Below are 26,331 nucleotides of genomic sequence, written 5' to 3'. Positions count from 1 at the left end.
GGAGGGGGCATGAGAGGGAGAGAAAAGAAAAAAAAGGGGGGGCATCTCAGCCCAGCAGAGAGAGAAAATATGGTTCATCTTTGAAACATCTTCAACAATAAGAATAAAGCTTATCTGTCAATGGGTACCAAACGTTAAGAAATTAACTCTCAGCCGAGCAGCCGTTTTGTATATGTGGCATAGGGACGTCTCTGCAATGGAGTGCAAACACAACATTTGCCCCATTAGTACCAAGAGTCAATGAAGTTCAGTTGCAGATGGGCCTATTCACCGGAACATAGGTGTATGTGAGTTGAGGGGATTCAGATGAGAAAGAGAATGTAGCTGGTGGGTATAATACCCCAGACGGTCAACCTGTTCAAGGAAGTAGGATGCAGCCACCCATTGGTGTCTTGCAGTATTCTGAGGGAGAGTCCATTTATGGTCATGTCCCGATTAGGGGGTACTTATTCTTTAAAACTATTAAAGAATCATATAGGGGATCCAGAGGCTCGTTATGACAATGGATAGCCTGGTTGGTGGCACGGATATTAGGACCTCTTTGGAGTAGTTTCGGGCATCCTCCGTGTGTATGATGATATATATTTTATCGAGTACGCAATTTGTAGACCAAGTGAGAGGACCTCCTAAATTGGGTACGGAAGTTCTTAACGGGGTTCCAGGAGTCCTCATTTTGCATATGTCCAAGGGGATTGCTCAGGAGACAATTGGCAATCGTGCCGGTATGTAGTAGTCCACATGGTGGAAGCCTTTTAGATCAGAACATTCCAAGTAGGGGGATGCCAGCTGGCATCACGGCTCTTCATTGTTGTTTAGACCCATGGGAGATTTTGGTGATTGCGATGGAGTTGGAGAGCCTGGGTGTTGGGGCGGTTGCGGGAACCGCAGGTCGTCGAAGCAGCGCTGGTCTCTCCAGGGATAAGATGGTGTGGGGTTTGTCATGGAAGGCAAAGGTCAGTTTAAGTGGCAACCCCCACCTATATTGGATGCGCTTCTGCTGCAGGACTTCTAGATAGGGTTTAAGGGCTCTTTTTTTGCGAGCGTCGAAGAAGCTAGGTCAGGGAATAGCTGATAATTGTGTCCTTGAAAGGTAAGCTGTGAGTTGGAACGGGCTGCCTGTAATAGTTGTTCCTTGGTACGATGGAAGTGCATTTCCAACACTATATCCCTTGGTGGGCCTCCGGTTTTGCGGGGTCGCAATGCTCTATGAACTCTGTCCATCTCAAGCGCTCTATGGCGATGTTGGGATATAGTTCTTGAAACAGGGCCGCTGTGGTGGATTGGAGGTCCTGGATAGACTCAGGGAGGCCATGTATTCGCAGCTTGTCCATATGGGCTCTATTTTCGGCATATTTTAATTTATCGCTCAGAATCAAGATTTCTTCATGTAACATTCCACTTCCTTTTGGTGGGATTCAAGGACTGTTGTTACATTACCCATTCTATCTTCTAGTGCTGCTGTATGGTATCCCAGGTCTCGGTTTTCTTGGTGAGCTTAGACGTTATATCGTTTGACACTTGTGAAAGTTCCTTTTTTAACCTCAATTGAATTTGAGGTAAAAGGAAATCGGAGAGGGGGGATGTCATTGTTTCCAAAACATTAGGACGTGAGGAATGGAGTCCTGGGACGGTACAGGGTCACGTGACTTTTTAAAAAATTCCCCACTGTTTCATAGCAAGGTTGCTTATGTTTGGTCCATACAAAAGAATAGGGCTCACGCTGCGTGGTGTGCAGAGAAATAGAGCATGCTGCCATCTTTTTCTTGTACATATCTACACCCTAATGTGAATGCACTTTCATTGACCATACATGTGTCATCCGGCCAAGCACCGCACACCGAAATCACTATCGTGTGAATGAGCCCTTACAATCGGCACCTTATGTAACGATAAGGCTGATGTGGCCCTCGGTGACACCCCAGGTATACACAATGTGGGCTGGGAGATGCTGGCACGGTCCGCCCTGTGACTCACTCAGCTCTGAGTCAAACTTCAAAGCATATTTATTCTGAAATGCCATAGCGCTTCAGAATAAAAAACACACATGGGGGCAACAGCGAGCCTTGGCAGCAGGAACCTGATGACAGAATCCCTTTAAACTAGGCAGTCACATGTGCCAAATTCATCAGTGGCACGGACTGATTGGGGGCATCTTGCATGAAGTTAGACACTTTTTTCTTTTTAAGCCAACTCTTAGGCCGGCTTCACACGGGCCTGAGCGATGTGTTTGTGCGGAATGAACAATGCTTTTTTGCACATGCATTGGTGTATTTTAATGTAATTTTTGTGCCCCCAAGGCATGTTTATAGTAAAGATGCACCAATCGAAATGACTAATTAGTCTTAATTAGTTCCAGATGTGTTCTTTTTCAAGCAGAGTTACTTAGCGTTTCCCGCATCTCCTTACGTTTTGTGCACGCATTTGAGCACCATACATCGAGTCTTATGGGGAACTTTGGCGCAAATACACCGAAAAATAGAGCATATTCTATTTTTTTTCGTTACCGAAATGCGCGTGCGAAATATGAAAATGTGAACAATACCATTGTAATCAATGGGTTCTATTCTCCAGATATTGCAAATTTGTCCGTGTGAAAGCGGTCTTACAGTATATTTACACTGGCGATTTCCACATCTGATTTTTGTGCGTTGAGATGATGTGAAAAGAGCCTTTTAATTTACATGGCTGATCTTTCTCTTGCAGCAATACTGTGAGATATAAAAATTGCACCCATGTTCTATTTTTGGGCAATTTCTATAGTCAGATTCGTCCATTATTCCCTATGGGAGGCATAAAATAGTACTCACTTATAAATGCAGTTTTCACGTGTGTACAAATCGCATGTGCAGCAATGCATTTTTATTGCAAACCGCATTGCACTTGCTTGTAAAATCGCAGTTTTAAAAGTGCGACATTGGTCCAACTTGGCTGGGAAAAAACCTCTGGCACGCTCCGCCTCTATTCAGTGGGCAATTATTGCTCCTGTATGAAAGTACCTTAAGGCTACGTTCACACGGGCGAGTGCAATAACAGGCAGAGAGAATCGGCGCGATACTGCGATTGTCAGTGTGCGTTTTCATGTAAAAATACCCTGCATTGCTTTTGTAAATTTCCAAACATCATGTGCGTCAGAGGATTGCAAGCGTATCCTATGGTCTTCAATGGGAAGCACCGCCCTCGCACGTACAACGCATGTTATGCGAGTGCCAAGCGATGTCTTCAAGGTACCATTGAAAACAATAGGCGAGGCATTCCGAGGAATGCAAAAAAATTGGACATGCAGCGATATGCTTTACTTTGCAGCATCCCTCACGAGTATGGCCTCATTCAAAGGAATGTAGTTCAGTCGCACGTCTCACAAAGCACAAAACTCGTACGAGTTTGGCGCTCGTGTGCATGTAGCCTTAACTAGGACACACTGAGGGGGGAAGGAGCCCAACACCACACTGACAGTATGTCATTGGGCTCTACTCAAAGCCTGTTACTCTGTCCCCTCATCGGAGGTCTCATCAACCTGTCCTAGTTATACTATAGGATGGCTTCAACAGACAATAGCCATTTAACAGCAGGCATCAAGTCTGATTAACTACAGTTACTGCCCTAGACCACCAGGAATGCTCACATTCACCCTCAGTCCCCTAGACCATCAGGGATTTTGCCATTGGCCTCCTCACTACACCACCAAGGATGTTGACATTGACCTTGGATCACAAGGCAAGAGTAAGGCTGGGTTCACACAGGGTGGATTTGCCGCGGTTCTGCCGCACCAGATCCACCCGCGGCAATTCCGCCCGTGGCCGCTAATCTCGGGATTAGCCAGCCATGTGGATGAGATTTCTCAGAAACCTTGTCCACATGGGACGGCTAATCCGCTGCGGTAAATCCAGTTGAAACCGCGGCTGCAGCCGCCGCGGTTTCAAAAGACGCAGCATGTCTATTTACTTTTTTTTTTGTTTATTTTCGTCACAGCCGCACTCTCCTCTATGGGAGCGCCGGCAGCAACGGAAAAGCAAGCGGCCGGGCCGCTTCAAAGCTGCCGCGGCGGTTCTCCCGGCAGAAATCTCGCGGTTTTTGCTGCGGTCAAACCGCGAGATTTCTGACGGGAATACACCCTGTGTGAACCCAGCCTGTGGGACCTATTACTCATGCAGACCCCAGGAATATTAAAGGGGTTTTGTCATTAGAAAAAAAAAATCAATACCAGCCTAATCCTTCCCCGTCAGTTTTCTCACCGCATCTTCTCCTTACTGATCTTCTCCTGTCTTCCCTAGTTCCCCGGGTCACCTCACCGCAAGCCGGATGGATCCTTTTCTTCTTGTTATGATGCGGCCATTCTCACCATTCTTGTTCCTGCAGGTCAGTGTAGGCTACGTCACTAGTGATGTAACATTCACTGCCTAGCAGAGAATACCGAGCTATTACCGAGACTGCGCATGCCAGCTGTTTGGCGACAATAGTATATGAACGCTTGCTGCGAAACGGCGAGCATGCGCAGTCTCTGGAATAGATCGGCACTCCCTGCTAGGCAGTGAACACTACGTCACTAGTGAGGTAGTGTACATTCACCTGCAGGTGGGAAAATGCAAGCAATGTACGCTTCATCACTGGAAGAATTATCGGCCGGCTGGAGGTGAGGTGACCCAGGAGGACTGCAGGACTCAGGAGAAGATGCAGTAAGAAGACTGACGGGGGAGGAATAGCTAAGTAGAACTTTTCTTTTTTCTATTGATGGAACCCTGTAAGGATGTGTTGTGTTTGCAGCATGAAAATCCACCGCAAAAACATCCCCAAATTCTTCCACTGGAAGGGGCGATGTCTGCTCTGTCACGTGTCAAAATCGCCATCAAATGGTGCAGATTTTGCTCTATGGTTTTCCACTGCGAAAAATCTGCAGCAACTGCGCTGTGGGGCAAAATACGTAAATGGTCAATTTTTCTTGCTAAGCCGTATGTGTGTCCTAGCCCGATCGTGGGTCTACTGAGCATTGTGCATTCCTATAAAGGTGACGGTTCAGACCAGTGCAACACACAATGCGGCTACCGGCTGTTTATTCCAGCCGATGCCTGCCGGCGACAGCTCATATTAGCAGCGCCGCTGATTGAAGGTGTCAACAATTTGCTACAGTTAATTCTGACAGCGGCATTTAAATGCCCTGATCAATGTTCCCGCACTGCCCCCTGCGATGCGATTGCCATGCCTGCTGTTGTCCTGGGCTGCCATTGCAGATTGCCTATCAAGCCATGCCTTGCACAAGACAATACCAGAATGCTAGAAATGTAGTTTTTGTCACCTTGCCCCCCAACCCCTCAAAAAAGGAGGCCAAAAAAGACATTTCCTCACCTGTCCCGACGCGGTTGGATCTCCTTTCTTCTGCACAGCAGATGCTTCCAGGCCCGCCGGCGGTGTGTCGCGCACATGCGCCATTCTTTATTTTTCAAATCTCCTGCTTTCTTTTTGATCTGCGACACAGCCGCAGTGTCATCTGTGTCGCAGATCAGGCGGCTTCCATTGACTTCAATGGAAGCAGTCCGTGCGGGAAAACCGCAGAAAATGAAGCATGCTGTGGGTGTTTATTCGCACGCCAGGGAAAAATGACATCCGCAGGTACCCAATGATTCCCTATGGGCGCGGATCGCATGTGTGGGAGACCAGCACAGATTCCCGCAGCGGGTCCCCTACCTATCTGGACGCTGAGGGTCTCCCATCCGTCGCATTGGATCTTCTTTCTTCTTTCTCGTTGTGTCATCATTTTGGGGTACATATAATGTATCATTTGTTGTGAGGGACAGAGTGGGGAAAAAAATTCTACTAGTGTTTTTATTTTTTATCAAAGCAGCTGCTTGAGGGCTTGTGTTTTTGCAGGACAACCTGTAGTTTCTATTTGTACCATTTTGGGGGACATGTGACGTATTCAGCACTTTTTTTAAAGTTACATTTTCCACGCAGAAGGCCTGATAAGAAAGAAAAAGCGCCCAATTTTGGCGCGGTGTATTCTTTTTCTGACAGCTCACTGTGCATGATCCTAATAGGTTGGACATTTACAGACCGGATACAGATAGGCTTTTCTTGTTAATCATAAGTATGGGGGAAGTGTTCTTCGTAATTATTAAAAAAAACTTTTACACTTTTTTTTAGTGCCCACAAGAGGCTTGAACTTGTAATCATTTGGGTGCTTATATACTATACTGCAGTACTTCAGTATGGCGGAGTAGTCGATTTTTTAGGCATTCTACCATGATAAACTTAAATACATGGTAACCCTGAGGGCCTTCCCAATGCTGACCAGCACCCCACCACTCCCTCCCCTGTTCACCTCCACAATGCTGACCAGCACCCCACCATTCCCCAGCTGCCTCCCATGTGCCCCCACCACTGCCTGGCTGCCCCCGCACTGCTCCCCAGCACCTCACCATTCCTAGAAGCCTCCTGTGTACCCCCACACTGCACCCCACTATTCCCCTGCTGCCTCCCGTGCACCCCCACACCTCACCATTCCTCGATGCCTCCCCTGCGCCCCCACCTCTCCGGCTGCCCCCGCACTGCTCCCCAGCACCCCACCATTCCTCAGCTGCCTCCCATGCGCCCCAACACTGGTCCCCACCACTCCCTGGCTGCCCCCGCACTGCTCCCCAGCACCCCACCATTCCCCAGCTGCCTCCCATGCGCCCCCACACTGGTCCCCACCACTCCCTGGCTGCCCCCGCACTGCTCCCCAGCACCCCACCATTCCCCAGCTGCCTCCCATGCGCCCCCACACTGGTCCCCATCACTCCCTGGCTGCCCCCGCACTGCTCCCCAGCACCCCACCATTCCCCAGCTGCCTCCCATGCGCCCCCACACTGGTCCCCACCACTCCCTGGCTGCCCCCCTACTGCTCCCCAGCATCTCACCATTCCCCAGCTGCCTCCCATGCGCCCCCACACTGGTCCCCACCACTCTCCGGCTGCCCCCACACTGCTCCCCAGCACCCCACCATTCCCCAGCTGCCTCCCATGCGCCCCACACTGGTCCCCACCACTCCCTGGCTGCCCCCCTACTGCTCCCCAGCATCTCACCATTCCCCAGCTGCCTCCCATGCGCCCCCACACTGGTCCCCACCACTCTCCGGCTGCCCCCACACTGCTCCCCAGCACCCCACCATTCCCCAGCTGCCCCCCTACTGCTCCCCAGCATCTCACCATTCCCCAGCTGCCTCCCATGCGCCCCCACACTGGTCCCCACCACTCCCTGGCTGCCCCCCTACTGCTCCCCAGCACCCCACCATTCCCCAGCTGCCTCCCATGCGCCCCCACACTGGTCCCCACCACTCCCTGGCTGCCCCCGCACTGCTCCCCAGCACCCCACCATTCCCCAGCTGCCTCCCATGCGCCCCCACACTGGTCCCCACCACTCTCCGGCTGCCCCCCTACTGCTCCCCAGCACCCCACCATTCCCCAGCTGCCTCCCATGCGCCCCCACACTGGTCCCCACCACTCCCTGGCTGCCCCCGCACTGCTCCCCAGCACCCCACCATTCCCCAGCTGCCTCCCATGCGCCCCCACACTGGTCCCCACCACTCTCCGGCTGCCCCCCTACTGCTCCCCAGCACCCCACCATTCCCCAGCTGCCCCAACACTGCTCCTCACCATTCCCCTGCTGCCACCCGTGCGCCCCCACACTGCTCCCCAGCCCCCCACCACTCTCGGACTGCCTCCCGTGCGCCACCCTGATGCTCCCCGCAGCTATAAACTCTCCCACAACGAGGCGTTGTTTACACAAGCCTGAGCACACCCTGTGACGTCAACGCGCTGTCCTCTCCGCCCACCTCTGTACGTCAACACGTTCCTGACAATCTCATTACCTGTTACGTGACGCTTTTCCCGCAAGTGATGCCGGGTAACGTAGTCCGTTCCGTCTTCAGGGGCTATACTGGGCAGAGCTCCCTGGACTACAATTCCCGTGAGCCACCTCGATGTAAGGCACTTTAATGAGTTGAAGGTCTGTGCTGTGAAGGCTCCGGGGGACCCAGGGGCAGAGGGGAGCGGGTGGGTATCCGTGGGGAGACTGGTGTGCAGCTGGCGGTGTGAGTGCAGTGTGTTGTACGTGACGTGTCCGTTATGTGCTGTGTGCCCAGCAGCGTGTGCAGCTGTCTGTATACACAAAGGTGTGCATGCATAGTCCTGTATATACATGTCTATAGAGCCAGCATATTCTGCAGCGCTGTACAGAGATGTCGCTTCCATCAGTGCCCAGCCTGCATGAGCCCCGCGCACGCCAGCGCACGCTGTAAGGCTGCACACGGGCGGAAGCACGCCTGCATTTTAACTGTATATTTGCGCGCTGGCCGTTGTGTATTCGCATGCGCGTATTTCTTGCACACGTATGCCCTGCGTATTTGTGCACGCAAAAAAACATGCAAGCGCGCTCCTGTTGATTGCAAGTGTAGTTAGTGTCATGTGTCCTATTTTCGTGCTCAATGCACGCGAAAATGGGACACGCTGCGTTTTGTTTACTCTTTTTCGTGCTGCAGATGTGTGCGCAAAAAAACGTACGTGACCAAACCCATTGAAATCAATGCTTCTATTCACTGAGTATATCACGTGCAAATTTTGCACGCTTAATACACGTGTGTGCGTGTGTATAAGCCGGCCGTAAGTGCAATTGCACGTGCTTTAGCGCAACATTCTTGCGCTATGAAAGAAGGACCTTTTCGTACAGATGGGTGTATCTACCATGGTACTATTTCTGCCCGCAGGATATGTGAGCGCAGATCTGACCGTGTTAAGCCGCCATATTGTGCTTTTATGCCCGCTGAATTCTCCCCCCCCGATGTAACCCTGACTGACGCGCATGGCGGTCGGCGCTCGTTTAGTTTTCCTTAAGGAAATTTTGGTATGTGAAAAAACGCACGGTTTTCCATATATGTGTGTTTTTAATGTGCGTATGTGCAGTCCGTGTTCACTGCGTGCTAAAGTGATGCTAGTTTTCTTATGGCCGACAAGAACAGTGCGCAAAAAAATCCGTACTGAATACAGATGCTGTTGCGTATTTGCTGCATTTTTTTTTTTTGACGTACCCTTCAATGGGTGATTTTGGTCTATGAACACGGACCAAATTAGGACCAAATTAGGACCAAATTAGGACCAAATTAGGACATGCATGGAAACCAAAAGAATTGCTGAAACATTGGTGCCATCAGATGCGTTTTTTTGGGGGGGTTTTTAAACGCAAACCAATTTAAAATGACCCCCGTGAAGAGTTCCGTATTTATGGAACTCCTCCCCCGATAAGACATTTGAGTCTACAGGATGCACCTCTCTGGTGTAAAAGGCACACTTCATAAAATACCGAGAAGTAGTCCTAGAGCGCCGGCACGGGGGCCATAACTAGAAGAGCTTCCATGTACATCTGTCAGGCCGGGCGTGTGGTAGATATACATCTGACGGGTATGGTGTCATCACTGCTGGATTGTATCTGCCCGATCCTTCTGTTCTCGAGGCACGAGCCGCTGCCGGAGGTATCTGAGAGCAGCTCTACCTGCTCAGACAGACTAAATGTACGCATACGTAGGGGGGCCGGAAGAGAGAGCTGTCGCCGAAGGGTATGGCCAACCTTACTGGCCTACGTAGGGGGGCTGGGAGAGAGAGCTGTCGCCGAAGGGTATGGCCAACCTTACTGGCCTACGTAGGGGGGCCGGGAGAGAGAGCTGTCGCCGAAGGGTATGGCCAACCTTACTGGCCTACGTAGGGGGGCCGGGAGAGAGCTGTTGCTGAAGGGTATGGCCAACCTTACTGGCCTACGTAAGGGGGCCGGGAGAGAGCTGTTGCTGAAGGGTATAGCTAACCTTACTCGCGTATGTAGGGGGGCCGGGAGAGAGAGCTGTCGCCGAAGGGTATGGCCAACCTTACTGGCCTACGTAGGGGGGCCGGGAGAGAGAGCTGTCGCCGAAGGGTATGGCCAACCTTACTGGCCTACGTAGGGGGGCCGGGAGAGAGAGCTGTCGCCGAAGGGTATGGCCAACCTTACTGGCCTACGTAGGGGGGCCGGGAGAGAGAGCTGTTGCTGAAGGGTATGGCCAACCTTACTGGCCTACGTAGGGGGGACGGGAGAGAGCTGTTGCTGAAGGGTATAGCTAACCTTACTCGCGTATGTAGGGGGGCTGGGAGAGAGAGCTGTCGCCGAAGGGTATGGCCAACCTTACTCGCGTATGTAGGGGGGCCGGGAGAGAGAGCTGTCGCCGAAGGGTATGGCCAACCTTACTCGCATATGTAGGGGGGCCGGGAGAGAGAGCCGTCGCCGAAGGGTATGGCTAACCTTACTCGCGTACATAGGGGGGCCGGGAGAGAGAGCTGTCGCCGAAGGGTATGGCCAACCTTACTTGCGTATGTAGGGGGGCCGGGAGAGAGAGCTGTTGCTGAAGGGTATGGCCAACCTTACTCGCGTACATAGGGGGGCCGGGAGAGAGAGCTGTCGCCGAAGGGTATGGCCAACCTTACTTGCGTATGTAGGGGGGCCGGGAGAGAGAGCTGTCGCCGAAGGGTATGGCCAACCTTACTTGCATATGTAGGGGGGCCGGGAGAGAGAGCTGTCGCCGAAGGGTATGGCCAACCTTACTCGCGTATGTAGGGGGGCCGAGAGAGAGAGCTCTCGCCGAAGGGTGTGGCCAACCTTACCCGCGTATGTAGGGGGGCCGGGAGAGAGCTCTCGCCGAAGGGTATGGCCAGCCTTACTCAGGTAAGTGACACCAATGTCCCCCAGAGCTGTGACCGTATCCTGTTCTGCCCTCATACAGGTGGTCAGTGAAATGGCCCTTGATCCGGTGGTGAGTGCCTGCTGATGTTTCGTGGTGGAGTTTCCAGTACCGCCTGCTCGTCCCCCTCCCTTGACCCCTGGACCTTCCTCACTAATGACTGGCTGGATTGTCCTACCCATCAGCCTGACTGCATTTTCCATTCCCGGGATATGGATTGTGTAAGTTGCCTCAGCTTGACATATTCTTCTCCGAATGTTGGATGGCTCATTAGGAGTAAGGTCTGTTTACTGAATGCAGCCGCTATGTGCGGCACTATACTATTAGTGATTTATCCTCAGGACAGGTAGTGGATCAATGGGCCTTTCAGGATCCCTACTGATTGAAATGACAATGGCGCTTCAGTGAGCTCCACTGTCCATGCCAGGCACAGCGCCGTACATTGTATAGTGGCTGTGCTTGGTATTGCAGCTCAGTCCCATTCACTTGAATTGGACGGAGCCTCTCTCAGGCCATATGGCTGACGAACATTTCATCACAGGCTGAGAAGAGGCTGTGGCGCTTGGCCTCAATGCCTTTTCAACAACTGATCGGCGGGGATCCTGAACTGCGGACCCCTTCAATCAACTGTTGATTAACTATCCTGTAGATATGTCCTCAGTAGCATAATCCTGGAAAACCTCTAACTGCAAATTTCAAATGGGGCTCCCCCCACAGGTCGATGATGGGTGTTTGGGCACCCTCAGGTACTGCTGCAGTCTCTGCACCTCCTATAGTTCTGCCCCTGAAGCCTGTGAAAGCCTCCCCTATATCCATGTTTAATACATGTGTAGAAAACTTAGTTAAAGGGGTTTCTATCCTCAGAACATGCCATAAACATATGATGGGTAGTAGTGGTAGTGGTTCCGAGGAGGCTAGCAGTGGCCACATCCGGTATAGTTAGTCAAACACAGAGATGCACAGCTTTCTTCAAAGCTATAGGAGTTACAGAAACAACCAATCACATTTATGGCATCATCTGAATATACAGTAATGTCTAACACAGGAAAATCTCTTTCAGCCTTTTCTCAACACTCCCCTTCTTTAAAGGGGTTGTCTGAATACTCTGCAATTTTTTTAAAATCTCGATCCAAATGTGTGAAAAGGATAAAAGTAGTGGCACTTACCCGTCGTGGTGATCCAGCGCTGCAGCGTCGCAGTCCTCCTGGTCTTCGGTTTGGAAACCACCTCACCGTTGCAGCTGTCAGGTACCGTTTACCTGCAATCATGGCTCCTAGCATATGAGCGGTGATGCCAGGAGAACGCCATCTCACTTCTGTAGAGGTCAAGTGGTTTCCGTTCCACAACAACGACTGCGGGGGCTGCAGTGCTTGATCATCGGGACTGAGGATGGGTAAGTACCATAACCTTTTTATTGTTTTCACACATTTTGGATCTACCGCGTTTCCCCAAAAATAGGACCTACCCTGATAATAAGACCTACCCTGTTTTTCAGGGGAAGCTCGGAATATAAGGCCTCCCCAAAATAAGACCTAGCTAACCTGCATTAAAAAAAAATCTGTACTCACCTGGTCCATGACGTCCCAATAGTCTCCGGTGGCACTACGGCAAACTGCGTCCTCCCCGTCTGACAGCTGAGCTTCTTCCTGGTGACGGGGCTTTGAGTACCCCACCTCCAGCAAAGCGTGCTCTGTGATTTTGCTAATCGAGCCACAGCCAGCCAATCACAGCCAGCGCTCGATGAGACAATCACAGCCACTCAGTGATGTCAGTCACCGAAGACCATCGGAAGACATCAGGACACTGCGGACCAGGTGAGTATAAGCCCCCCCCCACACCCTCCCTTCCCAAAAATTAGACACTGTACCCCTTTTGGGGCAAAAATTAATATAAGGCAGTGTCTTGTTTTCGGAGAAACACTATGTTTAAAAAAAATTGTAAAGCATCTGGACAACCCCTTTAACCCTTTGCAATCCAATTTCCCTGCCACCCGCACCCAATGTATTGTGGATTCCTTGGAATTGCTCAACAGAAACACATAAAAATGATTTCATGATGATCCTATTAGCAAATGTATATTTATTTATTTTTTTAATTAACATTTTACAATCCAGCGTCGGCCCTCATCCGACATTAAGATTTCCCTGCATAGCTCCGATGTCTGAGGCTGTTCTGCACATGTATGTTACAGTATGCGGAGAGCTGTCCTGCATAAACATGGGTCTGACGTTGAAGCAATGTAAGGAAATCTTCATGTCGGACGAGGGCTAACACTGTATTGGAAAGGGTTAATCTAAAGCTGCTTCAGGTTACCTGTGGTTATAGGACCTGTGCACATGGGGAGCAGCAGACCCTGCAAGAAGTATAGATGTGATTGTAGACATGATGATCTCTAGGCATCTACATAAGCGGTCCATGGTATGGTCAGACGAGACAACAGTGAATGGAGGAAATACTATACTAATATAGAGCTGACAGGAGTGCTAGTGGCCATATTGGGCAGGCCAAACCTGGAGATTACCTGGTTAGGCACTAGTTGGAAAGTGTGAGCTTTGCTTCTGTATCGCAGCGAATGTTGATGAAATTCCGGTAACGCTGTCATCTGGTCTCCTCTCCTCCAGGTACGCAATGGCTGTGATGAACCATCACGTGTGTCCTGTGGAGAACTGGTATAAAACACTCGCATCATTATTCTTCCATTGTGTATATACTGACCGCTGTAGCTTTAGGGGACGGACACATGTATGCAGCTCCCGGACTGGGCAGTAAGCCATTATTCCCCCATAGATGACACAGTCAGGATGTAACCGCTTGTACAGTCCTAATGACGTCAGGATGACAGTATAGCCGGCCAGAACGCAGTATATAGCAACCAGACCTGGAAGCAGAAGTGTTAAGACTTGGAGAATAGAACATGTTTAATCAATCCGGAATGAAAATTGTTACCCCACCCTGATTATATAAGAGGGACGCTATAAAAATATGTAGGGCTGGGTCATGGGACTCTCTATACTATTAGTTTCCTTGACAGGCTCAGGTACTGCCCAGGTTTGCTGTAGTACACTATCCTACCAAGAGTAATAGAGCAAGAACCAAAAGAAGGCTTTATTTCCATATGTTAATACTTAGTGGGGCTCCTTTGACCCTCATGACATCGGATACACTCTGTGGCATACTTTCTACTAACGTCTGATACACTTCAGCTGGTATTTCCTTCCATTTGTCCTGCAAAGGTCTGGAGAGTTCTCTCAAAGAAGATGGACGCTGTTCATATTTCCTGACCCAACCTTCCAGTTCTTCCCAAAGATGTTCAGTAGGGTTCAGATCGGGACTCTGTGCAGCCGGTCCAATCATGGAACATCCATATCCTGAAACCAATGTAAAATAGTATAGGATGTGTGACGCGGTGCGTTGACTTGTTGGAAGTATGGCCGACCATTCCCAGAGTATTGCTGCATTGTCAGCAGCACATTATTGTCTAGCATGTCAGGGTGCACCTCCATGTTCATTATTCTTGCTACTACAACCAACAGACTGAGACCATGCCACGTAAAACATCCCTAGACCATAATGGAACCTCCGCCGTACTTAACTGTTGGCACAACACATTCAGGCAAAAGATGTTCCCCAAGTATCCTCAACACCCAGGTATGTCAATCTGATTTGGTGGAGTAGTGCGATTCGTCACTTCTTAAAATGTTCCTCCATTGCTCAACTGTCCAATGATGACGCACCTTGCACCATTACAGATGGGCCAATGCATCTTCTTTGAGAGAACTTGCCATAGGTTTGCAGGATGAATGGAGGGAAATACACTTCAGTTAGTATCAGACGTTAGTAGAAAGTATGCCATGGAGAGTATCTGATGTCATTAGGATCAAAGGAAGCCCCCACTAAGTATTAACATATGGAAATATATACTACTTTTGATTCTTGCTCAGGTGCCCAATTACATTTGCTCGGATAGTGTATATGGGTATCCTTATGTAATGTGGTGCATGGACCCTCTTCGCAGGACGTACAACGTGACATGTTCCGATGACAACGCTAAGCAGGGGTCACCCAAGACATGCTGTACCCTGGATGACGTCCCCCTTATCAGGTAACTTTGCTATCTGTTTACCGCTCTCATATTTGGTGTCTTCTCCAGGCTTGTGTTATCAGTGACTTACACCTATGGTTCTTGTATCTATTCTCTTGTCCGATCAGTAAGTGCGGGACGTATCCACCCGAGAGCTGTCTCTTCAGTCTGATCGGAAATGTTGGAGCCTTTATGGGTGAGTGATCCCCAAGAAACCTCATGTATCTTCACTGTCCGCATTTTCCACCATTGTCTTTCCCTTCTACCCACACTCACATCATCTTCCCCATCTCTTCTCCCATTACACTTATCACCCCCCACCCTGTTGCCATCTTTCCACCCCAGCACGTTTCTCCCCATTCATCCTGAGCCCCGTGTCCTCCGTCCCTCCCTCCTCCCTGACTCTCCTCTCTCTCAGTGGTGATGATCTGTTTGCTGAGATACAGTCAGGTCATCGAGCTCAGCCACAGCTCCTGGCTGAACACTGTTGCTCTGATCTCCGGCTGCACCAACGCGGCAGGACTAGTCATGGTGGGAAACTTCCAGGTAAGCCAACAGTCGTCTGTACGTCTCTGTGCTAGATTAGTTGTGTTCTGCTTTCCTGTATCTTTCTTCACTCCTGCGGTGCTACTCTGCCAACTTCAAGGGGTTCTTTACCTAAACTTTTTGGCCAAGCTTTTGCTTCTGTAATAGTCATGTGTCGTAGCCTGACGGCGGGTCTCCTTATCCAAACTACGAGCATCATAGGGATCACGGGCCTTTAACATTTTAATCCCTGCATGACCGCCCAATGTAAATTTACGTTGTGTGGTCATGAAGGGTGTATGGGCCAGGCTTGGGAGCAGAGTCTGCTCCATACCTGGGGGCTATCAGCTGTTTTTGACAGCCGCCGGTAACTGCTGAGATCAGAGTTAGCTTTGATCACCGTAGTTAACTGTTTTGATGCCATGGTCAAAGCTGACCGCATGTCTAAGTAGTGAGCAGGAGTGGGGGGACCCCTTTGCACACTCCATTAGCATTCACCCAATACCGGTAGGAGGGTGCTGATTAGAGATGAGCGAGCATACTCGCTAAGGACAATAGCTCGATCGAGTATCTCCCCGCTCGGGAGCAAATGTTTGGCTGCCAGCGCGGGTGACAGGTGAGTTGTGGCCATGAGCAGGGGGAAGCGGGGGGGGGAGAGAGGGAGAGAGAGATCTCCCCTCCGTTCCTCCCTGCTCTCCCCGCCTGCAACCGAATCTTGTCTCTCGAGCGGGCAGGTACTCGCTAAGGGCAATACTCGATCGAGCAATTGCCCTTAGCGAATATGCTTGCTCATCTCTAGTGCTGATGGACTTGTATGGCAGCCCAGAGCCTACTGAAAGCTCCTAAGGCTGCCATGCATATATACTTATCAAGCTCTGGTAGGGCTTCATAGACGACATTAAAAAACAGTATATACTGCAATACTGAAGTATTTAGACTAAATGAAAGAAACATTTTTTTTTTTTAATGTAATTTTTTTTATAATGGTAAAATAAACATTAAAAATATTAAAAGTTTACAAAAAACAAACCTCTTCCCATTTTCCCCTTAAAAATCTAAACAATTAAAACTCCCCACATGTTTGGTATCGCCGTGCATGTAAAAGTCCCAACTATTAAAATATCACAATATTTATCTTATAAGGTGAAAGCTGTAAAAAATTTTTTTAAAAAGATGGAATGCCAGAATTGGTATCCCAGCTCCCAAATAATTTGAATAAAAAGTGATCAAAAAGACATACAGTATGTTTCCCAATACAAACGGGTCACTCTTCAAAAAACGAACCCTCATACAGCCCCCAAAAATATAAAAGTGAACTTCAAATAAACTCTATAAATTTGCTATCCCTGTAATTGTACTGACTACAGAATAAATTTCATGACATTTTTACTGCACTGTAAACGCTGTAAAAACTCCCAAAATTGCACAACTGCTTTATATATATATATATATATCTCCCCACTTGGAAATTTCTGAAAGATTTTCCAATACATTAAATGGTACATTCAATGGTGCCACAAAAAATACAAATCATCCAGCGAAAAACAAGCCCTCCTACAGCCACGTCAATGGAAAGATCAAAAAGTTATGACTTTTGGAAGGTAGGGAAGAAAAGACGAAAGTGTAAAAAACTTAAAACCCCCGGCCGTGAATGGGTTAAAGTGAATGACTTGTATAACCTGTGACTATGTTTAGTACCTTTTCCTCATCCGTGGTGTTTGGGGTGTGGGTAGCTATGGATAATGTGGTCTATCACTAAACGGTCTCTTCTTGACAGGTGGATTACGCCAAGTCTCTGCATTACATTGGCGCAGGTGTGGCGTTCCCAGCTGGCCTGTTGTTCGTATGTCTCCACTGCATCCTCACCTACCACCTGGCTACTAGTACTCTAGACTACTGGGTAGGACATCTGCGCGTAAGCCTGACCACTGTGGCCTTAATATCCCTTGTCCTGAGTATCCTTTACATACAGAGGAGTGGAGCAACCAAGCAAGGCCCCCGTACACATTACTGAAAAGTTGTTTAATTTCGGCAGGAATGGACGATTGTCATGTATGTTTGGGGGCCTGCTGACCTTCTCTGGACAGATGATGTTGGGAGAGGGGGAAGAAGTATCGGACATGTTTAATCCTTTTATTCTCCTTTGAGATAAGCTGCTGCCAGTGTTGTCTGACTTTGGCTTTCTCCACTCTCCTCATTGAAAACTCATGTCTAGAGATGAGCGAGCGTACTCGGTTCGGGTGTTTTTGCACTCGAGTACCGCTTTTTCCGAGTAACTGACTACTCGGACGAAAAGATTCAGGGGGGCGGCGTGGTGGAGCGGGGGGTAGCTCTCTCTCTCTCCGCGCTCCCCCCGAATCTTTTCGTCCGAGTAGTCAGTTACTCGGAAAAAGCGGTGCTTGAGTGCAAAAACAACCGAACCGAGTACGCTCGCTCATCTCTACTCATGAACAATTGGCAGAAATAGCTGCCGGCTGAATGAGCATTTGGCCAACAGCTATTGAAGGAGTGTGGGCAACTTAAAGGGAATCTATCACTATGTTCTTGCAGCCCTCACTGAGAGCACTATAAGGTAGTGCCTGTCACTCTGATTACAGTGATATGTCTACTATATGTGTCTGTGCTGGAGTTTTGGAGAAACGTGCATTTTATTAGTAGCAGTTAAGGCCCTTTTAGACACAACGAGAATCGCTCAAAGCCGTCTTTTGAGTGATTCTCGTTGTGTCTAAATGCAGGGACATCATGCAGTTTTCGTGCACGAGTCGTTAATCGCTGAATTCTAGCTTGCTAGAATAAAGCGATCAGCTGGCTGCGCTGATAAGATTCTCTGTGCCTGTGTCCTGCTGTGAATTCATAGCAGGGACACTGTCAGTCAGGGCGGAGAAGAATACAGCTGTGTGTTTATGCAAAACAGCTGTATTTTCCTATTAGAGGCCGCGGCTGTGTCCCGCTCCGCTTGCATATTCTATAGTAGCTACTATAAAGTATGCAAAGATGATCGCTCAAAACTGTCACTCAAAATATCGTTCGAGCGTTGTATCAGTGTAAATGGGGCTTTAGACCCAGAACTAGTCCTGCATATTCATATGCAGCAGCTAGTCACACCCCCCGCCCTCCAGCCAATGAGTGGCAGCTCTCGCTTTACACAGTAATAGGCAGACAGCAGTCAATCAGTGGCTGGAGGGTGAGGTGGGTGTAGCTCACCTGTAGCTCATGACTACTTCTTGTAGTCCTCCTACCGATACAATGTACGTTCCTATTAAATCATGTCCATTTTGACTGTGCTGAGCCACTGCTAGTTGTTCTCCCAGTACATTTCCCTTAACTTTATACCCAGGTGGCATTTTTTTCATCCATGAAAGCTTTCTCCTCCAACATCTGGCAGCAATCTGCGAGTGGATCTTTGTCCTGGACATATTGGTCTTCTACGGGACCTTCGCTTATGAGTTTGGCTCAGTTTCCACAGACACAATTATGGCTGCCCTGCAGAGCTCGGCCGCTCGCAGTTGTAAGTCGCCGGGAAGCAGCAGCACATCCACCCACCTTAACTGTAACCCTGAGCGGATTGCCATGATTTAAGAACAAAGTGGTCAGTGGGCCATTGACCTACCAGTCCCAACACTCAGGATTATTTTTAAGACTTTTTATTTTATTTTGTTGTTTTTACCAAATATATAAAGAAATGTAAGCCAATTTTAACTCTTTTACAGCCGGATAGGCCTAAGAACTTGACTGGCAGCAAAATGTGTTCTGTAAAACAAAAGTATTCACAAAGTCTCACGTTTTTCATGGACATTTGTCACGTCTAACACTTTTTGGGGACTTTTTTTTTTTTTTTTATATATTCACTTGTATTTCTTTTTTTTTTTCTTTTTTTTTTTTGTGTGCGAGAGTATTTTTATAGTACTGCCATTGCTTAAAATATATGGAAGCTGTACAAATAATAGTCCTAATACGCTAGTATACGGATCCAGAAGGAAGTACCTGTACCTTTTATACACGACTTTCTCATGTGCAATGACTTTAGTTTAGCGCATTCGCAGTAACAGTAGGGCTACACGGTAACAGTCAAACATCGCACTGTGCTCTGCTACATCACCTTCAAGTTACTGCAACTCAACCATAGCAAGGAATCCGCCAGGTAACTTGCATTAGGATGCGATGTAGCAGAGCCGAGCGACGTGTCACGGGCCTAAAAGTGCAACTGTTATCTGACGGGAGCATGGTAAAAATACGAGGACGTTTAGAAGGTGCTCATGTGGGGTTAAACGAATGGCCCATATAGGCAACCCCTGGACTGTAGTTTTGGGGTAGGCAGTATATTGGGCTCATTTAGTGCCTACTAGATTAACCCTTTATGCGCATCTCAAAGTTGTTCTCTTTAAATCCCCCTGTTACTTTTAAAGGGGTATTCCATAGATATTAATGTCAGATAAGTCGGAACCCTGCTGATTTCGAAGACTGGTGTTCAGCGTCCCTGTAGAAATCTACACTTGTTCAACCGTTTCCATAATTCCCATAGAGAGAGATGCTATAGATATGACATTAATGACTATGGTCGGAGTACCCCTTTTTAAATAAGATCGGTCAGCTCTCCTGACATGAGTATATAGTTGTATTCTCCATTAGAAATAACAATTCTGTAACCTATTTTCTCAGAACTGTGTGGTGTGCCTTTCCTCTGTTACTCCTCCTGGACATGTATGAATAAGTTAACAACTTGATGTTACCATTCTCCTTGTTCCTACACTGTTACTGACAGCACTGATTGACTAGTGCCGGTGAATAGGGACAAGTGGAATGGTAATGCCCACTTATCACTTTATTCATGTATTTCCAGGAGGAACAGCAGAGGAACAATACAATTTACAGTCACTTGAGACATGTTATTTTATGGGAAATGCAATTATTTATTAAACCGGAGAGAGTGATGAGCGTTGTAGTGATACACCCTGTGGTTTTTCTGTGGCACTCCAGAACGTACAGCGAGGCAGAACATTGGCATTGAATATCATGGTGCTACGCTAAAAGAATGTCTTGATAGATGCAGTCTTGGCTAAGAGTGCCTTTACACAGTGATGTGTAAAGGCACGCTGAGGAACCTTTCACACAGTACGGAAATACTGTAGTCAGCACGGACATTACTGAGTCATAATGTTACCCCTATGGGGCTTGAATTCCGCGTCTGTACTTCAAAACCGCAAGATTAAATTTTGGGATACTAAGGATGTCTGGCGCAATTGTTATTGCAAATTTCTAACATACAGGAGATTTCATTCCGCAATAAAAAAAAAAACACCGCAATCCGCTTCAGTGCTGCGGACAACTCCGTCCTGCGTGAAAGTTCCCTAAGAGTGTTTATGCCAATGGATGATACAAACTTAGCATTCCACATAGTAAATACAATATCGGAAAGACTAAATCGGCACAGATGAGGCTACTTTCACGCTGCGCTTTCCCTGTATGTACCGAGAAAGCACACACCTTAAATATACGCATAGTCCCCCATTATACAGGCAGAGGACATAAGGGCGTTCTTGCCGTATATATTGGGGATATCGTTTTTACTGCAGCGAATTGTGCTATTCCATACAGAGGCATCCATTAAAGTACACCACGCCGTATATGTTTACTACTGGCGCCCATCGGTGACGGATGCCGCTATATGGTATGACGTAAGCGTTAAAGAGCCTGGTGCGATTCTCATAGTAGATGAATAATGGCGACCGTGGTTACACGACACGCAGGTCCATATTACTGTAAGTATTGCGTTGCCTTGCATTCCCTTTGTAGAGCTGATGGAAATCTTGATACCTCACAACTTTTCCATTTTTTTTTTTTTTGCTAAGACATGATGATGATTTTTTTTGTATGTAGGACATGGTAACGTCTGTTTTCTATGTTGTATGTTATCAGTGTGTATCCAGGGTGACACCATGTTTTTTCACTAGTACAGTATTTGGCAATAAAACGGAAAAAAAAAAAAAAAAAAGCAGTACACCAGACCAACCACTAGGTGTCACAATGCAAAAATAACCAGGGCAAAGGCAATGTTCTGTTACGTCATCACTTCAAGGTCGCGTATCCACAAGCCTTAAAACTTTTTTTTTTTTGGTGTCTGGCTTTGTTTGGAAAGTTCTTCTTTTCCTGGAGAGTGACTGTTGCTGCTTCAGCCGGGTGGGAAGTGCCCTTCCTGTCCGAAACTCTTACAAACTTCCTCACTGCCACTTAACACATACAGGAAATCTCGTCCGGAGTACGATAGAGCCGGGATTCCTGTTCTCTCTGCTATCCCAGGGGATCCACACTGTTCTATATGCTGCTCTAACAGAGGCGGGGAGCCTTGTGTGTTACAGGATAGCTTTTTTTAATTGTTAATAAAGGTGGAATTTTATCACGTCTTCTCAGGTCTATTATTCCTGCCGTATAACGGACCAGCGATGCCCTGTCTGCCTCGGCCAATCGCAGATCAGAGGGCATCTGGAAGCAAGTATCCCGTTCTCCAGCGCCAAAATTCTGCAACAATTCCAAGATGTGTGAACACAATTTAAGGGCTTATTCAGACGACCGTGTGCAATGTGATGTGTTTTCAGCTTACAAGCGCGATATCTGTCTGAATTTCTTGGACTGATACTGAGCTTGTGTGTGTGCGTGTGCGTTCACCCTCAGGCCAGATTCATACAGGCGCGATATCGTGCTTGCCAACGCGTGTTTTTCACAGTGATGCGGGATAAAAAAATGCATATTTTCTGTGAAATTACACTCTCACGCGTCTCAGAGGATCGCAAGGGTTTCCCGTTGACTTCACTGGGAAACGGTGCATTGCAATTGCGTGTACAGCACAGTGCATGCACATAACTCGCACGGGAATATTCGTGTGAATGCTCCCTCCACACACACGCTAAAACATGTTGTTTTTTTTTGCTCTATGCGAAAGTGAGTAAAAAAACAGATTTATGAAACCAATGTCTTTCAATGGTTTCATTTACATCGGCGATGTGTTCTCTGTTGCGATAGCAAAAAATCGTGGCATGTTCTATCTTTTGGCTTTTTTTGCATCTATGTTTCCATATGAAGCCATCATTTTTTCGATGTGGGGGAAAAACGGCACGACGACGCACTTTATAAAGCGGACACACATTTTCCCTATCGCTGCGTTTTTCGCCTGCCCAAAAACGCAAACGCCCGTGTGAAGGCACCCTTAGGCCTCATGTCATTTGATGTCATTTTTCCCGTCAGGCGCGGATCCGCGTGCGGGAAAAAATCCGGACATGCTCCATTTTCGTGTGGGTCTCCCACAGGGACGACTCCTGCTTCCTTTTATGGAAGCTGTCCGGATCCGCGGGAGACCCGTACCAGAATTAAACTCACCTGTTCCGGACGATGCAGATCATCTTTCTTCGGCCCAGCAGATGTGCCCGGCGCATGCGTGCGGCACGACGCCGAGCCGAAGAAAGAAGATCCGGCTGCGAAGGAAGGAAGAGCCGCATCGTCCGGAGCAGGTGAGTTTATTCTTATTTTTTGGCCTTATGTCCGCAGGGCAGGAGGGACCCGCTACAGATTCTACATGAAGAATCCGCCGCGGGCCTGATTTTCCCCGTGGACATGAGGCCTTACCGTGCGTGACACACAAGGCTGTCCACAACCTGTGCTCTGCATGCATCTCAGGCCTAATCTGGTGATACCTTCCTACATGTAGCCTCCAGTCCTCACAAGACTTCTCTTCCCGCTCTCTTCTGGTCTTCATGGCTAATTTTTGTGTGTCCCACCTTGTATAATAAACCGAAATACCACTACACTACCCGTCTGTCTCCGCCTCCCTTCCCTCGCTCATTGTAAGCCAATTATTGGCAGGGCCCTCCCCCTTTACTAGTCTGTTACCGATCGAGTCACGATTTTCTATTATATGTACCGTAAACCTGTTTTTTGTGTGCAGCTCAGGGGTTCCCAATCCTACCCCCCTCCCCTTCATGAGATCACGTGGTGCAGTTCAGTTGCAATGGCAGCCCTGGGGGCTATCAAGCTATGCTTGTGGAGAGTAGTTTTGATAAACCGCCAGTCAGATCACCGTGTAATGTATTACATTATACTACAAGTGTGCCATGGGGACTGGAAAAAAATCGCGGCAGGCATGTCCTATCTTTGGCCGTGCCCTTGCATCGCATTGCCCATTGTTTTCAATTGGGCTAGCAAAGCATAGCACCATGTGCGATGCAACGTTTCTCATTGAAAACAATGGGAGGCACTCCGCGTTCCTCTACCGTGACTATAAGCTGCATCGGAGGATCGCTACTTACCCAAAGTGATGCAAGGTGTTTTTGATACATCCATTGGGCAAATTTGGCGAACGCAAGATTGGGCCATTTTTCACAGCCTGATATTGCACTCGCCGGTGTGAAACTTGCCTTAGGGTGCGGCCCTTTCTTTCTCTTCCCCTTCTACAATAACTCTTGTATTTATCCATCGCCGCCGCTGTATGAGGGCTTGTATTTTGCGAGACGAGTTGTATTTTTTTTAATGGTACTATTTAATGTACCTTATAATGTACTGAAAATCTCCTACGGTATCTATATGGCTTGTTCTGTAAATACTGTGGATTTTCTGTATGGCATATCCACAGCATTGATGTAGACTCAGGGCTCCCACACACTTGCGTTTTTTTAATGCGACTTTCTAAAGTTAAAACCGCATTGCAAGTTTGTGATTTTTGTGCGATGTGGTTTTAACATTAGAAAGTCCCATTAAAAAAACGCAAGTGTGTGGGAGCCCTTATACACATAATGGGCCTCATTTATCAAAACTGCCTGACTATAAGCCTGCCCTTGTTGCCCACAGCAACCAATCACGTCACAGCTTTCATTTCTTAACTCCTTAGGCCTCCTTTCCATGAACGGATTTCCGACGCGTAATTCGCGGCGGAAATCCGTTGCATTGCCTGCAGCTATTAGGTTCCATTGCAGTCAATGGAAGCCGTCCGTTCACGCTATCTTCCGCTGTAGCACAGCGGAAGATAGCGTGAAATCGCCCTACCGCGTCATATGACGCGGCTAGCGCGTCATATGATGCAGCCGGCCGCGTCATGTGACGCGGTGGGCGTGTCGTGACGTGGCCGGCGCGTCACACCGCAGCGTCATGCGGGACCTGGGACGCCGGATCCGGAGGGAAGTATGGGGTCTCTGGGGGGCACCGTGACAGGCTCCGCCGCAGGAATTCCATCACGGCCGTGTGCAGCCAGCCTTAGTGACTGAGCTTGTTTTTTCCATTTTCGTTTTTTCCTACCCCCACCTTTAAAAAAAAAATCGTAACTCTTTTATTTATCCATCGACTTAGCTGTATAAGGGCCAGTTTATTGCAAGTTTTTTTTTTTTGTGTCTTGTTTCTACGGCGCACAAACGGCAACAAAAATTACACGATAACTTTATTCTATGGGTCAGTACGATTACGATGCCAAACATTTTTTTTTTTATTATTTTCGCTCTACTACTTGTATTAGGACATTTAATTTTTTAAAAAATTTTTCTGCCGCCTTCTGTGCGCAATAGCTTTTTTTTATTCTTCCATCAACATAGTTGAGTGGGGCTCATTTTTTGTGGGACGTCTTGTAGTTGCCGGTGGTACCATTTCGGAATACATCGACTTTTTGATTGCTCTTTATTGCATTTTTTTCTTGGAGACAGGGTGACCAAAAAAGTACATTTCTGGTGTTTTGTTTTTTTTTCTGACGACGTTCACCGTGTGGGGTAAATACTGCATTACTTTGATCAATCAGACTTTTACGGACGCACTGATACCAAATATGTATTTTTGTTTTATTTAGATTCTTTTATTATAAATATGGAAAAGGGCTGCACTTTATTTTATTTTTTATAATTAGTAAAACTTTATTAATCTTATTTTTACTTTTTTTTAGTCCCCACAGGGGACAACAACTTGCGATACTTTGATCGCTCCTGCAGTATGATGCAATGCCATAGCATTATAACATACTGCGATCGGGCAGGCAGTCTATCAAGCCAACCCACAGGCATGGTTTCATAGGTATTCTGCCATGACAGCCCCGGGGCCTTTCAGAAGGACCCCGGCTGCCATGACACTTGCACGGCTTCCTGCGATCTCATCGCAGGGGGCCGTACAAGACCCCCGTACATCGTTAGGAGGATGTAAATGCCGCTGTCACAATTGACAGCGGCATTTAAAGGGTTAACAGTCCCGATGAGCTGTGCGGCTTATTGGAGCTGTTGCCGCCGGGTGTCGGCTGTAAGAAGCAGCCGCGATGTTTGGAGGGAGATTGCCGTGCGATCTCTCTTCAGACATAGCCCGGCAAAACAGGACGCAAAAAGAAGATAGTCCGGTCACTAAGGAGTTAAACGGCTCTGGAAAAATGAAAGCTGTTGTGATTAGTTGCTATAGGCAACAAGCATAGTTGTACAGTGAAGTTACCTTTACAAAGGGGGGTTATATTCCAAATATACGCTCAAAAACAAAATTTTAGGTGATATCGTACCGTCACAGCGGTCTCCGACAGATCACTTGGTTGACAGGCTGAACATTAGGGCCGCCATTTTCCAAGGTAAGCAAACGGCGTGTATATATTATATGCCTGTACATTGCTGTTTGCACAATGCAAACTTCCGCTTTTCACTTTTTTGCTCATTAATGCTAAGTGAACCATGGAAGAGACTGCGGCAGCAAACAAGTCAGTGCGCATTCAAGGAGCCCCGCGCTTATGGATTTTCGTACATGTGGGCAGTGAACTCAGCAACCAATGACCGTGTGTGGGGAGTGTAGAAAGGAGTGCTTACCTGCCAAAAAACAAAAAGACAAATACACCCCCCCCCCCCCTTCCTTCCTTACAGTATCAACAATAACTAGAGATGAGTGAGCGTACTCGGAAAAGCACTACTCGTTCGAGTAATTTGCTTTATCCAAGTATCGCTGTGCTCGGGTCTGAAGATTCGGGTGCCGCTGCGGCTGACAGGTGAGTCGCAGCGGGGAG

General features: G+C 48.1%; 1 protein-coding gene across 4 annotated transcripts; it reads left to right on the top strand.

Moving 5' to 3' along the window:
• Positions 1-7,876: 7,876 nt before the first annotated feature.
• On the top strand, positions 7,877-21,729 carry TMEM150A (transmembrane protein 150A). 4 transcript variants are annotated; one of them, XM_066593119.1, is made up of 8 exons: positions 7,877-7,953; positions 10,772-10,950; positions 13,351-13,398; positions 14,745-14,831; positions 14,939-15,006; positions 15,229-15,356; positions 17,113-17,290; positions 18,673-21,729. In XM_066593119.1, the coding sequence occupies exons 2-8, from the start codon at positions 10,886-10,888 to the stop codon at positions 18,912-18,914; spliced, it is 816 nt and encodes a 271-aa protein (XP_066449216.1). In that variant the 5' UTR covers positions 7,877-7,953; positions 10,772-10,885; the 3' UTR covers positions 18,915-21,729. The 4 variants fall into 4 exon arrangements, with proteins under 4 accessions (XP_066449216.1, XP_066449215.1, XP_066449214.1 ...); XM_066593118.1 differs by having other exon boundaries at positions 7,882-7,977; XM_066593117.1 differs by having other exon boundaries at positions 7,947-8,024.
• Positions 21,730-26,331: the final 4,602 nt, after the last annotated feature.

Source organism: Eleutherodactylus coqui, chromosome 2 (genome assembly GCF_035609145.1).
Source record: "Eleutherodactylus coqui strain aEleCoq1 chromosome 2, aEleCoq1.hap1, whole genome shotgun sequence".
Classification (NCBI taxonomy): Eukaryota; Metazoa; Chordata; class Amphibia; order Anura; family Eleutherodactylidae; genus Eleutherodactylus; species Eleutherodactylus coqui.
This window is presented reverse-complemented; position numbering and strand designations above follow the sequence as displayed.

Excerpts from the sequence above, each read along its gene's own strand:
- TMEM150A (XM_066593119.1), top strand. The coding sequence starts at position 10,886 with ATGACTGGCTGGATTGTCCTACCCATCAGCCTGACTGCATTTTCCATT. Across the intron at positions 10,951-13,350 it reads ATTCCCGGGATATGGATTGT|GTACGCAATGGCTGTGATGA; the intron begins GTAAGTTGCCTC and ends CCTCTCCTCCAG. Across the intron at positions 15,357-17,112 it reads TCATGGTGGGAAACTTCCAG|GTGGATTACGCCAAGTCTCT; the intron begins GTAAGCCAACAG and ends TCTTCTTGACAG.